The 14,467-nt window shown below is 38.6% G+C and overlaps 1 protein-coding gene across 4 annotated transcripts; it reads right to left on the reverse strand.

Annotated features, from left to right (window-relative positions):
• Window positions 1–1,220: 1,220 nt before the first annotated feature.
• Window positions 1,221–14,467, reverse strand: LOC103705901 (putative galacturonosyltransferase 7). Of its 4 annotated transcripts, none has more exons than XM_008789800.5 (10): window positions 13,995–14,467; window positions 13,649–13,677; window positions 13,494–13,553; window positions 13,235–13,291; window positions 7,168–7,285; window positions 7,009–7,064; window positions 6,222–6,517; window positions 3,317–3,674; window positions 2,684–3,229; window positions 1,221–2,073 (listed from the first exon to the last, which is right to left on the reverse strand). In XM_008789800.5, the coding sequence occupies exons 1-10, from the start codon at window positions 14,134–14,136 to the stop codon at window positions 1,792–1,794; spliced, it is 1,944 nt and encodes a 647-aa protein (XP_008788022.2). In that variant the 5' UTR covers window positions 14,137–14,467; the 3' UTR covers window positions 1,221–1,791. The 4 variants fall into 4 exon arrangements, with proteins under 4 accessions (XP_008788022.2, XP_088566524.1, XP_008788023.2 ...); XM_088710398.1 differs by having other exon boundaries at window positions 7,168–7,300; window positions 13,995–14,284; XM_008789801.5 differs by having other exon boundaries at window positions 14,059–14,262.

A 14,467-nucleotide genomic window follows, 5' to 3' on the forward strand; every position in this document is an offset into this window, starting at 1 on the left:
CTTACAGTAATGAAATTTAACGAGCGGCCAAGGGAAGATCCCGGCTGAAGTTTTTCCTTTTTTCGGGGGGTTGGCCGGGGGACTTCGACCTGGGCAAGGAGGCCCAAGTCCCATTTTATAACCAGGATATGTTTTGCTTCCAGAGAGGATGGACGGATTTGGAAGTCGATGGCCGTTCGAAGCCTCTCCTTCACTCGTTCTGTTTTTTTTTTTTTTTTTTTTTTTTTGCTAAAGCTCGTTCTCCTGTTTTCCCCTGTGGGCGTGGATGAACGAACGGGAGAGGAAAGAATAACTGCAATGCCGTGCGGGAGGAACGGTTTGGATCTCGGTTTTGTGATTGTGGTGCTTGAATTTTGACCGCTCCCCAACCGGCTTTCAGGCACCAACGGTCCAAATGTTTGTTTGAAAATTACTAATCTTGTGCTGCTACGTTTCCCCAAAGACCTCCGGAATCGGGATGGACATTGTGTTTTGGTGCGACACGGGGGTCTAGAATTAATTTGGTGCTCAAATGCTAAATTCACCCTCTGTGGCTCCTAAAAGTACCATGATCCACAATGACCCTTCAGATCGGAATCAGCCGGATGGTGCGGAAATTTACCCAAAAAAAAGAAGATTAGGAGCTAACCCTTACTAACAGAGAGATTTTAGTCATTTTAGGGAGTTCTAGCATTTCCAAACTTTTAGATACAAATGAGGAGCCAAAGCTCATATTCTTGATGATTATGCATTACCCAGAAAAGACCCTCCTGGTAAAACAATAGAGGCTTCCAGGTAGAGCCACTGCAGCTATTAAGTGTTTTGAAAGTTGAGATGTATGACGCTTCCTACCTAGCCAACAAGAACAATTTAACTGCAGGTCTTTGCACAATCACCATCCTAAGTGAGGATGCTATATTACAATATCTACCATCCAATCAAAACATAATTCCAGCCACGAATTCCGACTTGAAAGTTGAAACCGATATTCCTGAACTTGGCTACACAGTAACCAACTACCTAAACATCTTCCTGCATATTAGGACTTAACAGGCAAATTTATGATTCATCCGCTTCCAAAATCATGACACCTGAATAGAACACTTTTACCATGAAACTTTAATATTTGGGTGTAGAGCAACACATTACAATTACTGCACTATAAGGAGAGAGAGAGAAGTGAGATTTGTAATCAATATTAACATAATGCAGACAGTCTCTCAACTACTAAGCAGAAAATCTTGTGAAAAACATATTGCATTGCATATGCAGTACTTGACAATAAAGAATCATCAATAAAGAGATCCCAGCTATACCCTTATTGTGAAAGAAAACTGAACAACAAGGGTCAAAAAAATAGAGGGAAAAAAATCAATCTACATCCTAGGTACGATGGCAGCAATCCAATTTGATGTGCCTTGTCAATAATTGTCCAACTATATCACAAATGAATGACGCAATCAACTAGTAACCGAACTTACCTGCAACACCATTTTACATATTCAACTATCCTAGCCCGTTTGTTTTACATCTCTCCTGCTGCCGTTAAGAGTCACAAAAGTAACATCCGAAATCTTTATGCTGAAGGGCCTTTGGCTCTTATCAGACATGATCAACCCATAATGCTGCTTCACCCATTTATTGCTTTGACATCTCAAACCATCTCAGTACCTGAAAATCTGCTCTTCCTGTAGAGGAATCTGCTTCAAACCTAATAGGGGGAACACATCAGCTCTGAAGCAAATAAGTTTCCATTCATCCCCTTGTCTCGAATTTCCATATTCAGAAGCCCTACACCTCATACAAGTGCTGCTATGGATTTACGTTGCACTCATCCATAAACCGCTCATCTTGGGTGAGAAATTTCTTCCAATAGCTCTTGTATTTTGGTATACCAAGCTCTAGCCATGGTTTCATGTTGCCATTGTAATGCAATGCTGCAGCATTCTGTAAGGCATCTGCACTAACTCCATAATCATGGCCCAGCCTTGACTGAACCCAGGTATCATCTAGAGCGTAGATCAGATCTTGAAATAAGAGTAAGCTTATGGGCAGTGCTGAAGCTCTCCATGATTCCTCAGTCCCGTTTTGAAACTGTCATTGCCAAAGCATGACAAAATATTCAGAAAGTCCGAAAACTAACAAGGCAATTCATCATTGGTTATCTGCCAAATTGGAAGATCACAGAGTTTCTCTTTACATTTCATCCATTAAAAAAAAACAGAGACCTGAGCCTCAAAAATATCATACGCCTCTAGCAATTTAAAAATGTATAGCAATAATAGATAAGTGATACAAAGTCATTTATAGGTATTCAATTATGGAAGCACAAGCCACCAACCAAAACTTATATCCAAACAAGCTGATACTTCAGGAACGGGTATTGTATTTGGCAAGTTACCAAACAGCGAACACAGGTCAAAGAAAGTTTAGAACTACTCAAATCTGATAACTAATCAAATTAGAGCTGAATTATAATTATTAAGTTAAATCCCAAGCAGTGGGAGGAGAATGTGCTTGTCTTTTCGTTAATAACTAAATTGGTAATGGAACCACCTTGAGTTTGTAAATCAAGTTTGTAATTTACACTTAAGGGCTATTTTCTGAAAATGACTCAATTATAAGTAAAAATATTCTTTTTTCCCCATATGTGTATACCACAACAATAAAGATGACAAGACTAGAGATGATTAACGCCACTTACCTTTTGTAGCAGGCCTAGGTAATTTCCAGTAATGTTGTGCTCCCTCCAACTTTCCAAATCTACAATGTTCATTCCGGACATCCAGGCACAAGAATCACCATTATAGTTATATCCTCCCATATAAGTTTTCAACTGACCCAATCTAACTCCACAGAACCGGACAGCACCATTCACTTTCCCTTCCAAGTCAAGGTTCCATAAGGATGACAAGTCCTGTTGAACCACAACATCATCATCCAAAACCACTACCTTTTTTAGATTTTTGAATATTTCAGGTAGAAGATAGTGGGAGTGGCCAAAAACAGATAGATATTCAGTTCTCATCTGCAGAGTTGATGATTGAGCAATGTCACTGATGGAAACACGGAATTCCTCAGATGGTGCTAGCTGTCGCAGGCCCAAATTGTAAGAGTCGAACAGGTTAAGATCATCAAAATTCAAGACATGAACAGTTGCCTCCTTGTAAGAATTTCTCGCAAACCAGTGTTTCATGGCATAAAAGTTTTGCCCATCAGTGACCAAATGGAAAACCATATGTCCAGTTTCCTGTAAAATTACAAGACAAAAGTCAATGACACTGGTCAGACAAGACATTCTTTTCGATACCCAATCATTCAAAGTGAAACAGTTTACCTCAGCATTCATCACAGTAGAATTGATAGTAACAGATGCTGCAAGTATGTTTCTCGAGATGAGTACATAGTGCTGAAAGATTGGGTTGTTGAGCTTGTAAGCATGTAACTGCTCTATATCCTCCAATGAATTCTTGAAATATTCTACTGTCAATCTCATTGACAAGCAATTAAAACTTTTGGGCATGGTCTGAACAACAAGATGATATAGGAATGCACTCTGCTTCATATGGAAATAGGCTTCATCCTCAGTCAGATCAAGTATCTGTCTAAGTTTCTTGTCCACATTATTGCAGTCTATGGTACATGATCTGGCTTTAGCAATTGTGTGATCCATATTTTGTATCTTCTTTCCAACACTGAAAGATAAAAGTGGAGTTGATCTTTCAGAACCAATTCATCATATATATAAAAAAAAAAGGAAAAGAAAAGAAAGGCTTCAAATGATTTTAATAGATTGCTGAAGTTAAATCCAGTGAAACAAAAGTGTCTGCCAGCCTCTGTAACCTCAGACTTTCAAGACTAAGAAGAGAAAAATACAACAATTAGTTTCATGTCATATAATAGTCAGGCATAATTACAAGTCCTCAATTGAGGGTCTTCCATAATTAATTAATTATGGTAAGTATGGTTCAAATTTTGGGTTAAGCTAGCTGTGTACTAAAATGATTTTTGCTGGTTCAAATTTTGGGTTAAGCTAGCTGTGTACTAAAATGATTTTTTCTCACAACCACCATGTTCCAGGCAGCTCTGGTCAGAGATAAAACAGAACACAACTGGTAAAAGTCATAGCAATCATTTTAAGTCACATGGAACAATAGTCTTGGGCAAATAAGCACTTGTTTAGGTGTTTCATTACATGCTTCACTTGAAATGCCTAAAAACAACCTCAAATAACCCAATGTTCAGGGTCAGTTTTGTTTTGACTCCTCAAAAATCTAGATCATTTCAGTCCAAAGGAAATGTTTCCACCAAAAATTTAAGCTACAATTGTTATATGAAACTACTACAGATAGTACTTAAAACGTTCTTTGAAAAATGGCCCAATCAAAATAAGCCACGATGAAGAGAAGGTACAAAATCTAGTGGTTAAACAAGTAAACAATTATCAAGATGACAATCGCTGGCAAAAATAGCTTCGAGAAGTTCTTTTTTTCAAAGGCAAGAAAATTAAATTATAAAAAGGCTACAGAAAATCTCAAGAAGTATTCTTCGATCACACAAAATATACAGGTCATACTTCCTCTCCCCACATTAGCAAATAAACACCATATTGCACCACCCTGCATCAAACACTTGGCCAGGCCCTTGGACGATCCTCGTGCTCCTTTCTTTCTGCACCCTACAGTAGTTCATTTGGCATTACGCTCAATCCTATTCAATCAATTAGGCAGCTTGGACAACAAGTGCCTAAGATACCATATCATTTGTATTGAATTATCCCAGGTCACACCCATTTGAACCGAAAAGGCAAAACGACACCATAGTGGAAAGGATCATTCAAAATTCCAAGCCTCCATGAAAAGATGAAAACCAATATTCGCTCCCAACACCATAAAATCTTATCCAGAACTATTTCATCCGAAAAAATCCAACCTTAAGTCAAAAATAGAAGTACTATCCCCTCTATTCCCTCGCCATCCTACTCTTTTGAGATTTTATGGAAGTAGGCAGTGACAAGCTCCAAAGCATGTAACTAACATGGATGGGATTTTAAACTAAATTAGCTTATATATGTCACTCCCAAAGAATTTGTGAAGATGGAAATGTGGAGGATATGGAAAAAAATTACATGATGAGAAGCCTATTTGGCAAAACAAAATGCCAACACATCATTTTTTACTCAGTTTACATAAAGTAAGAAACATTAGAAATGATTATAAATAGATCAGGCACTAAGTTCAGAACTGTTATGAAAAGATAAATTACATATCCACAAAGACACCTTGTCCACTAAATGATTAGATGATCATTGAAGTGAAAAGTTCTTCGAGATTTCCTTTCTTTTCTTTTTTTCGGAAGTGCCAGACAAGTTCAAAATTGGCTGTCATTCAATATGATTAAATGATCCATGTTGGTGAGTTTATATATAGACCTTTGCAAGTGGGACCAGCAAGCACAGAAGCTTCTTTTCCAGATGGAGATGTTGTAAACGTCATTGGCAAGAAGCCAAGAAGTTTGCCAGTGAATCATAGTTCTAAATGTTTTACATCTAAATTAATAGCACAAAAGTTCCAAAAAAAGGTTACAAGTTGGTCAAATAAACACACAGACAACCATATCTGGACTGATTTGGACCTAGTAGCTGTTCAGAGTCCAAACCTATGAGGCAGGTACAAGATCTTTGAGGTCATTCTAACCCCTAAAATACTTTACATCAAACTTAGGGCAGAGCCAACATCCCACATCAAGTTCAAGTTTTGTTTGGTAGAGCTATCTTCCGACCAACCTAAACATGGCCAAAATGTGCAAAATACAGAACCATGGGTAGGAAAAGTTGAATTAATTAGTAGAGAACTCAATATAATATTGCTTATATAGGATCTATACATAAAGAATTGACCATCCAAAGCTATGCATGAATTGAAATTGGGGTCAACACAGAGACCCACGACCAATGCCTAACCTAGACCTATAGACCTAACCACGAAGTAATCACATGATGAGACGTATGATTACATATATATCACGACTATTTTAATTCAACTACTAAAGCAGTAATATTCATTATATTTGACATTGGGCCAAACAAGTTTGAGATAATGTCATCTTTGTGGTCTACAATGATTCTTCTCCCTAATATCACTTCCATCATGCATGAGCCCCTTTTACTAGCAAAATGCAAGGCTTTAAATCAATTGATACATGAAGAAAGGAAGGTTAATACATGTAAACACATTACTTACAATGGTGGAAGATCAGCATCTGAAATGGCTTCACTAAGCATGCGCTCGTGTTCTTGAATATTCTGCTTCAGTTCAAGTGACAGCTTCTCCTGTCTCTGAAGCTTCGCAATGCTTGGGTAGTAAGCTCTAGCCACAAATAACTGATCTTTGAGTCTTTTCACTAGAGCATCTTTCATCACTTCTTTGTGTTCCATGGACCAAATGCAGTAGCTTCCAAATTCATGCTGGCAGGATTTCTCTGTCTCATCACCAGCTGAATCATTGGAATGATTCTTCTTTCCATCTCTTCCATCATTCTGAGATAATTAACAGAATAAGTCATTTAGGAAGCCCTAAAAGTTGAACCCAAGGGGATCAAACACCCAAACTCACTACAATATCATACACATCAAGGCCTAAAACAGGGTCAAATATGAAATCCAATGTATATAAAAAATCTGACATTCTGTCTATTTTCAAGACAAAATGACAAAAAAGTCAATTTCAGGAGCCCTAAAAGTTGAACCCAAGGAGATCAAACACCCAAACTCACTATGATATCATACACAACAAGGTCTAAAGCAAGACCAAATATGAAATTCAGCACACATAAAATCTGACTATTTTCAAGAATAAAAAGGAGAGAAAAAAATATTTGTTACAAAAAAGGAATTACTTCTCAAAGAATTCAGCTATAACTGCCACAGGGTCAAAGGAGTCAGTTGGCTGAATCAGTTCAACAACTTTATATGTGTTTAATATAAATGCCAGTGATGAATATTTCCTAAAACATGGGAATAGGTCTTACTCTTGTAGTCAGAGATGATGGTGCTTTTGGTGCAACTACTTGCTCTGTCGACGGACCTGTACACATGATCAAGGGTGGGGTTTGGCATCAACTTCTGGATGTACAAACTGGGGGAAGAAATCAAGACAATAAACATATAGCTGAACTTGCGTTGTTTACCTCTAGAGGTAATATTCTTTGGTTTAGAGTAGGAGATAACACCCTTTGGCCGTGAAGTGGACTGCGCACCAGCAACAGATTCAGTCGTAGGCTTGTTCATGAAGTTTACAGTAACATCCTGATATATAAACAACTGCAAATGTTCTCAGAAATTCTAACTTGCCGATCCAACATAGCTAACAAACATAACGGCCGCACTTCCAAAAACAACATGATATTAAAGATGCTTCCAGCTATAGGTATGTTACAAAGATAAGGAGAGTTGATCTCACAAAGTAATATAGGTAATCACAATGGCCTAAAGATTGTGTAGAACACATAATAGAATAACAGAAGAATCAATAGAGCTAGATATTAAATTTAAATTGCTAGAAGAAAACAAGAACAAAAACTGATTCAGGTGAGGAATGACCAACAATTGAAGGATGGCAGAAAATTTTCAGAGACAATACTATTTCAATAAACTAAAAGAATATACTGAAAATGAAAGAAAATTATCAGAGAAAATCATGCAAGCAAAATGAGATTACAATGCCATCACATAAAGCAACTTTCAGTATACGGTAATAGTGGATAATAGTGGAAAGGTTGCGCTACCAACCAACAGCTTATAGAGAACATCGACTATAGTACATGAACCTATGAGATATAAAGATAAGAAGCGCTTTCAAACATCTGTGAAACATAAAAGCTTAATCCTATAACTTAATTGAGTACACCGCAATTCTATCAGATGTTGGGACCATAAATTGAACTTTATAGGGTGCATAGATATTTGAAAAAGGTTACCAACTTGAAATCAGGCTTCCTTTTTATTCCACATGAAGAAAAGAAGACTTTCGGTTCTCTCATGGGCCTTGATGTGACATTTTCCAGAAGTCGCAATACATGACACCTCTCTTGAAAAGGGGTATCCAGAGATTTTGGAGTACTTATCTTCAGCCCCACAATGATGAACCATGTAAGTTTAGGTGCTCATTGATGTGGTTATACAAATTTTGGCAACAACTATATTAACGAAGATTTTCTCGAGTAAAAAATTAATGGATAAGACAAACTTGGGGCAGTGCTAAGTTTTTGTGTGTAGCAACTGTTCTCCTGAGACTTTCAACTATTTTCTTGTAACAGCAATTAATGGGAAGCTTTAAGTTTTAATTGATGAAAAGTTGATCCATAAATGGTTTTAATTGACAGAACTATATTATTTTAAGTTTGACGACAATCTAGATGTATGCGAACCTATGAGCTTTTAATAATTTTGTAGTCCTTTTTAATAAAAAGAACAAAGTCAAGATATCGTCATTTTTTCAAGAAATAATAAGAAGACATTTACTTAAAATTCAAAAAAAAATGATAGATTTACAAGATTTGCAGAAGTTGGAAACAGAGATTATATATCTACAAAATCTATAGAAAAGGATTATGTTTTTGAACACAACAGCCTATACAGGAAATTTGAGCTCAAATCTCACAAGCCAAGCTCGAATATTTCAAATCCACTCTCCATGTGATATGATCTACTCAATAAACTATTACTTCTTTCCTTAAAAATCCACTAAAAAGCCCCCACAGACCCTAAAAAATTTCTTTCCTTTTGTTTTGAAGAGGGGGGGGGCGGTGCATTTTTTTTGGAACCAAGCACCTGCATGGTTCCAATATTATCAAAACTTGCAAAATTCCATTTCAATCTTGACAAAAATGCTTCTTGAAGTCTTGCTTTATCACCAAGGAGTAAGATTTCGCTCCCTTAAATTAAGGAAAAACAGAAATGGCCCTAAGAGACACTATTTACCCAAATGTAATGTAAAAAATTATGGTCATTGTCCAAAATGACAAATTAACATACACGGATGCTAATTAAAATACATACAAATCTACATTGCATACACATACGCATGTAAGTGGGTGTTACTTAAACCCCTCACCCAAAGTCAGATTTAATCAATTTCAGCCAAAACCAGCCAAAATTGGACCATCGACTTTAGTTGAAATTGACCACAACTGTAGCAACTTAACTACTTCCAAATATTTTCAGTCGTAAAAGTTTGAGCCCCTTATAAAATTACTAGAGGTGGGCATTGGGCCGGGCCGCCCATGGCCCGGCACGGCCCGGCACGAAACGGCCCGCTTGCTACAGTAACGGGCCGTGCTAGGCACGGCTCATAAAAGGGGGCCGGGCTGGGTTAAGGATTTCTTGCCCGCGGGCCGAGCCCGGCACGGCCCATAAGGGCCTGGGCTGGCACGATTCGTGGGCCAAGCACGAATTTACAGGACTCCAATTTTTTTCCCAAAATACCCCTCAAATTAGCCGTTTTATGGCTGTTGGAAAGGGCAAAATGGGCAAAAAGCCACAAATAGCCGTTATGGGCCAAAAAAATAACCGTTATGGGCCACCCATAACGGCTATTTTTTTGGACAGCCACGGCCCGTCTCGTGCCGGGCCCGGCATGGCCCGCCACCCCACGGGCCTAGGGCCGTGCCGGGCTTAGCCTTTAGGTTAAGCGGGCCGTGTCGGGCACGGCCCGTTTAGTAACAGGCCGGGCCAGGCACGACCCGTTTGGTCTGTGGCCCGGTGGGCCTGGGCCGGGCCGAGCCCGGCACGGCCCGATGCCCATCTCTGAAAATTACAATGATTTAACAGGCAACAGTTCCTAGCAAGCCCATACATACATACATAAAAATCTACACTGCACACACGTACAGGACACATGTATATGGTATCTTACTAAACCCCCTTAAGTTCAGCCAAAACAAGCCAAGAGTGGACCATCAATTTCAGTTGAAATTGACCATAACTATTGCAACTTAACCAGTTTCAGATATGTCTCAGTCATACCTTAAGACTTTGAGCCCCTTGTACAACTACTATGGTATAACTGGCAACAGTTTGCAACAAAGATACCACTTGAGCCTAGCAAGCCTTTATTAAACGATAGGAATCGTACAATCTTCCTTGTTGGAAGTCCATGGATGCTATGAGATAGAAGAAGAGACTTGTCAACATCCATAGCTTAACCAAGGTTTCGTTAAGACAGAAGAATCAAACCACATGTAGTTTTGATACCCTCAGAGATTTTTTTTTCTCATAAAAACTGAATCTAGTTCATGTTTCTATTCACATGTTAAGCTCCTAAATAAACTTCCCATCCTGTCAGTTGTCAGTTTGACCATTCACAACAAAAGCTAGACCACTTTAAAGATGTGATAATAGAAAGTTCGTAAGAGATTCTTTAATTGAGAAACCACTGATGATAAAAACACATGTAACGAGGCACATTCTTTTCCAACAGCACATGCATGTGGAGCCATATTTGACGAAAGTTATGGCTTGATACATGCTAGGGAGTCAAAACAACTGTTAATTGTTAAATAGACCATTAGAAAGCTCAAAATTTGAGATGCATGCATTCCTCAATGTTTTAAGCAAACAGATCCAGCACTTTGATGTTAAAGATAAACTTTAAAAGAACATAGATCCTGGTGTTCCATAGTGTTATGCCATCACCGTTTATAGGCATTTTAATGAACTGATCCCGACCAGTCCAATCTGAATATAGTCCATTTACCTGGATCTAATCCAATTATCCAGATCTAGTAGAGATTCTGATCCAATCCAATTATCCAGATCTACTAGAGCTTTTTGATCCAGCGACCGGAAAAAAATGAATTCAATTAGTTAGAAAATTAAGTAACCAGATTTGAATGGAGGATGATCCAGTTAGCCCAACCCTGAAAGTATACAATATATATATATGAAGTATAACAAATATCTGCAGTTAGATTATAACCTAACAGCAGATGATATCTTAGGAATATTTAAAAAAAAGAGGTCAAGGTTTCTCTCAATCAGAGTTCTCTCTTCCTCCACTGCAGAGGCCTTGATCTTATCGAAGAGCGGCACTTACAGGCTGCCAACCACCACAAACTGATGACTACCCATCTCTCTCCAATTGGCCAGTCTCACATGGTCTATCACCACCGTCTTCCCTGGGCACACCATCCAGAACTCTATCACAGCAAACACCCTCTTCCTTCCCTCTCTAATCCCTATCCCTGTCTCCATCTTCTTCGCTCCTCTCTTCCCTGTTCCAATTTCTGTTTATTGCTACTCTTCTTTCTACCATAATCGCTGCCCAACTAACAACCTTGCCATGTCCTCCTACTTCGACTCTCTTCTCAACCTTTCATGCTTAGCAGATTGAATTAATTGAATCAAGTGTCGTGTCAATATCTGATCATTAACAGACCCACAGCTGAAAAACCATGTTGCCAATCTGTTGAGTTACCATATTAAATTGGTTTAGGCTATTTGGTTGACTGAACAAATGTCAAACGCCCATTATCCAGTCCTAATCCATTCATTTACCAGCCTAATCCTTATAATCCTTATGCTTGATATAACCATTATTACCCTGGATTTCACATGCTCTAACAATGAAGTTAAAGTTACAACTTCAATATACACAAGTAAAAGCCTTATACTGGGAATTCGATTTATCATTGTCAGATAGTAGATAAAACCAATGTCCAAGACTAAGCTGATGAGGTAATAGAAACAAGATTTGATGTTTGTATGTGGAACCTATTTGGGAAATGAAGGACTTACTCTTCGCAGGTTGTGCTTTGGTGTATAGCAACTTACTGATTATCACTAATGCCATAGTAAGAATAGTAGCATACATCAACCAAAGTATTTAACTAAGTTCCTTTTGGAGGATAAAAGGCCATGGACCTAAAGATCACAAAATATGCATTTTGGGTGACAAGAAATAAAGAAACAACCCTTGTACCACATACCACCTACTTAAGAAATCTTACTGGTCATTACATTGCTGTTGGTTCCAATTCAAGGGGAAATCCTAAAATGAAAGAGTCTGCAAATTTGTCATCAACCTTCAAATCAACATCTTTGTGGGTCTCACAACCATCTCTTGTGAACCCTACCCCAAAACTTATGAACCTCCCCATCAGGTTCCGCTGAATAACCAATCATATAGAAATTAAAAACTATGATCCAACAGAATATATACAAGGTTAAAAAAGGAAGAACAAATATTGCAAGCAGATGCCCAAATCAACCTCAGTATGACACAAAAATATCCATGGGAGAAAACACTTACCTATAGAAGAAAAAAACTACGCAAGCAAAAATACACAATGAGCAAGAATTACAATGAACAGAGATCTAAAAATGCGATTTCTCAAAGGTGCATGTACGAGAACAAGCATGTAGATAACATGATTAGTTCTAGAAGCAATTATTATGTAAAAAAGGATTGTTATGAGCCAAAATCTCAACACTTTGTTTTGGTCATTCCTGAAAGTTCATGAATCATATATTTTTTATGGAAGTGAAAGGATGAAAAAAGTTAAAATCTAGCTTTGTATATCATTGTTAAAAAAACCTTTTATAGCCTTTTATATCACCTAATGTTTCGACATAGAATTATTGGAATAATGTTAAGTGATAACAAAATTTTCAGTTTCAGTTTCAATATAAGCCCACAGAACACCATTAGCAGTAACTGTTTATGCAATCCTTCACATGCCACCAGAAAATTAATAAATGAATTAAACAGTCCAACAAAAGTGCCCATCATATACTCTTTTGGCACCTTCCATTTTCATCAAGTTTGCGATGTATGGATGCAGACAGGATTCAGGAAGAAGACCACTGTCATAATGCATCAAAAGTATAGAGGTGCTGTGAAAACATATCAGTGAGAAGCTACTGACTTAAGTAGAAAAGGATAATAAGATAAAAGAGGGAGAAGTACTTGCAAGAGAAATCCATTCAAGCAAAAAAGTCCACAATGAAGTGCTGGAGAACTAAGTTGCACGGTTAACCCATAACAATATAGTATGAGAACCATGATAAAGAATGAAGAAGGCCTTTGATTAAAGACTATCAGGTCTACTCCCACTAAACGAGCAATTAAATTCATGGACACTCAACTATAACTACTTCGACTTATTTGGGTACAACTAGAAAGGAAAAGTAATGCAAGGAGACCATGTTTTGCATGAATTCAACAAAATGCAAATATACAGTTAGCATAGGGCATACCTCTGGGATTGTTGGTTTAAATCTATGCATGAGATCATTAACCCTCAACTCATCCCCCTGCAAAACACCAAAGCACGAAACAGCATAATAAGTTATTAAAGATATACAGACAAACTACAGCTTTTCCTATCAAATATATCTTTTCAACAACCCATCTACCCCAAAGAAAGCGACTAGAGCAAATCTAGTAAGCCACTCCAACAAACTGTTAAAAAAAATAAAAGAAAAAGAAAAGAAAAGAAAGAAAAAGAACAAGAACCTCGGATTCATTCTGCTCCCCACCAGAATTCACACGGGCGTAATTCCCAAAGCCAGACTCCTACGCAACGATCAAAACCAAGCAATAAGGAACAACCAAACAAGCAAACAAACAAATCATCTCCATGATCAACATTACAATAAATCTTCTCTCACCGAAGACGAGCGCTCATCACTCAAGTTTCCTGCACAAAAGACAAAAAAAGCATCAGAGATCACAGCGGGCAGAGCAGTAAGGAACAACCAAATGCCACTAGAACCCGCCATTCGCCCTAAATCTCGAAATAAGACAAAACTAACACCACAGATCTCTCCAACTCGAAGCCACGGAAAGCACGGAAGCCAGATCCGGAGCAGATTGCCGGAATCCGAGACCGAAACCGCAATGCGGGCGCAAACCAAGATCCCGCCGGCTATATCGAGCCAGGGTTGGAGATATTGCGAGATCTGAGAAGATCCTTAGGGTTTAGAGAGGGAGAAGTATTGAGGGGAGGGAACAAACCGGAGGGGAAGCGGTTTTGGAGGCCGAGGAGGAAGGCAAGGGGGACGAGGAGCGAGAAGCATACGAGGGCGAGGACGGCCACGGCGAGCCCCTTCCATCGCCGCTTCGCCGGGGGCGAACTCGCGGCAGCGTTACCCTTCATCTCCCCGCCTCTCTTTCTCTCTGCTCCGCCTGTCCTCTATTTATACTTATCTATATCTCCGAAGATCGCCGCCGCCTCTCGCCTCCCATCATCTCCAACTCCGAATTCTTCTTTTAACTCAAATGTGGAAGCTCTCATCTCCTTCTCTCTCTTCATATAGATAGAATGGAATCATAAATAAGATTCTTGGCTTTTGTTGGTATGTTTATATTTTTTTTTGTTCTTCCTCCTTGGCGTCCACCGCCCTGAGAGGACCACGAAAATAGAAAAGGAAAAAAAGGGACAGAGAAAGGTGAAGGTGTGAGATAAAGTTTAGACGGTTGGGGAGTCT

The sequence above is a fragment of the Phoenix dactylifera genome, chromosome 14 (genome assembly GCF_051530095.1).
Source record: "Phoenix dactylifera cultivar Ajwa chromosome 14, Ajwa_hap1_PhDact_Kaust_v1.1, whole genome shotgun sequence".
Taxonomy (NCBI): domain Eukaryota; kingdom Viridiplantae; phylum Streptophyta; class Magnoliopsida; order Arecales; family Arecaceae; genus Phoenix; species Phoenix dactylifera.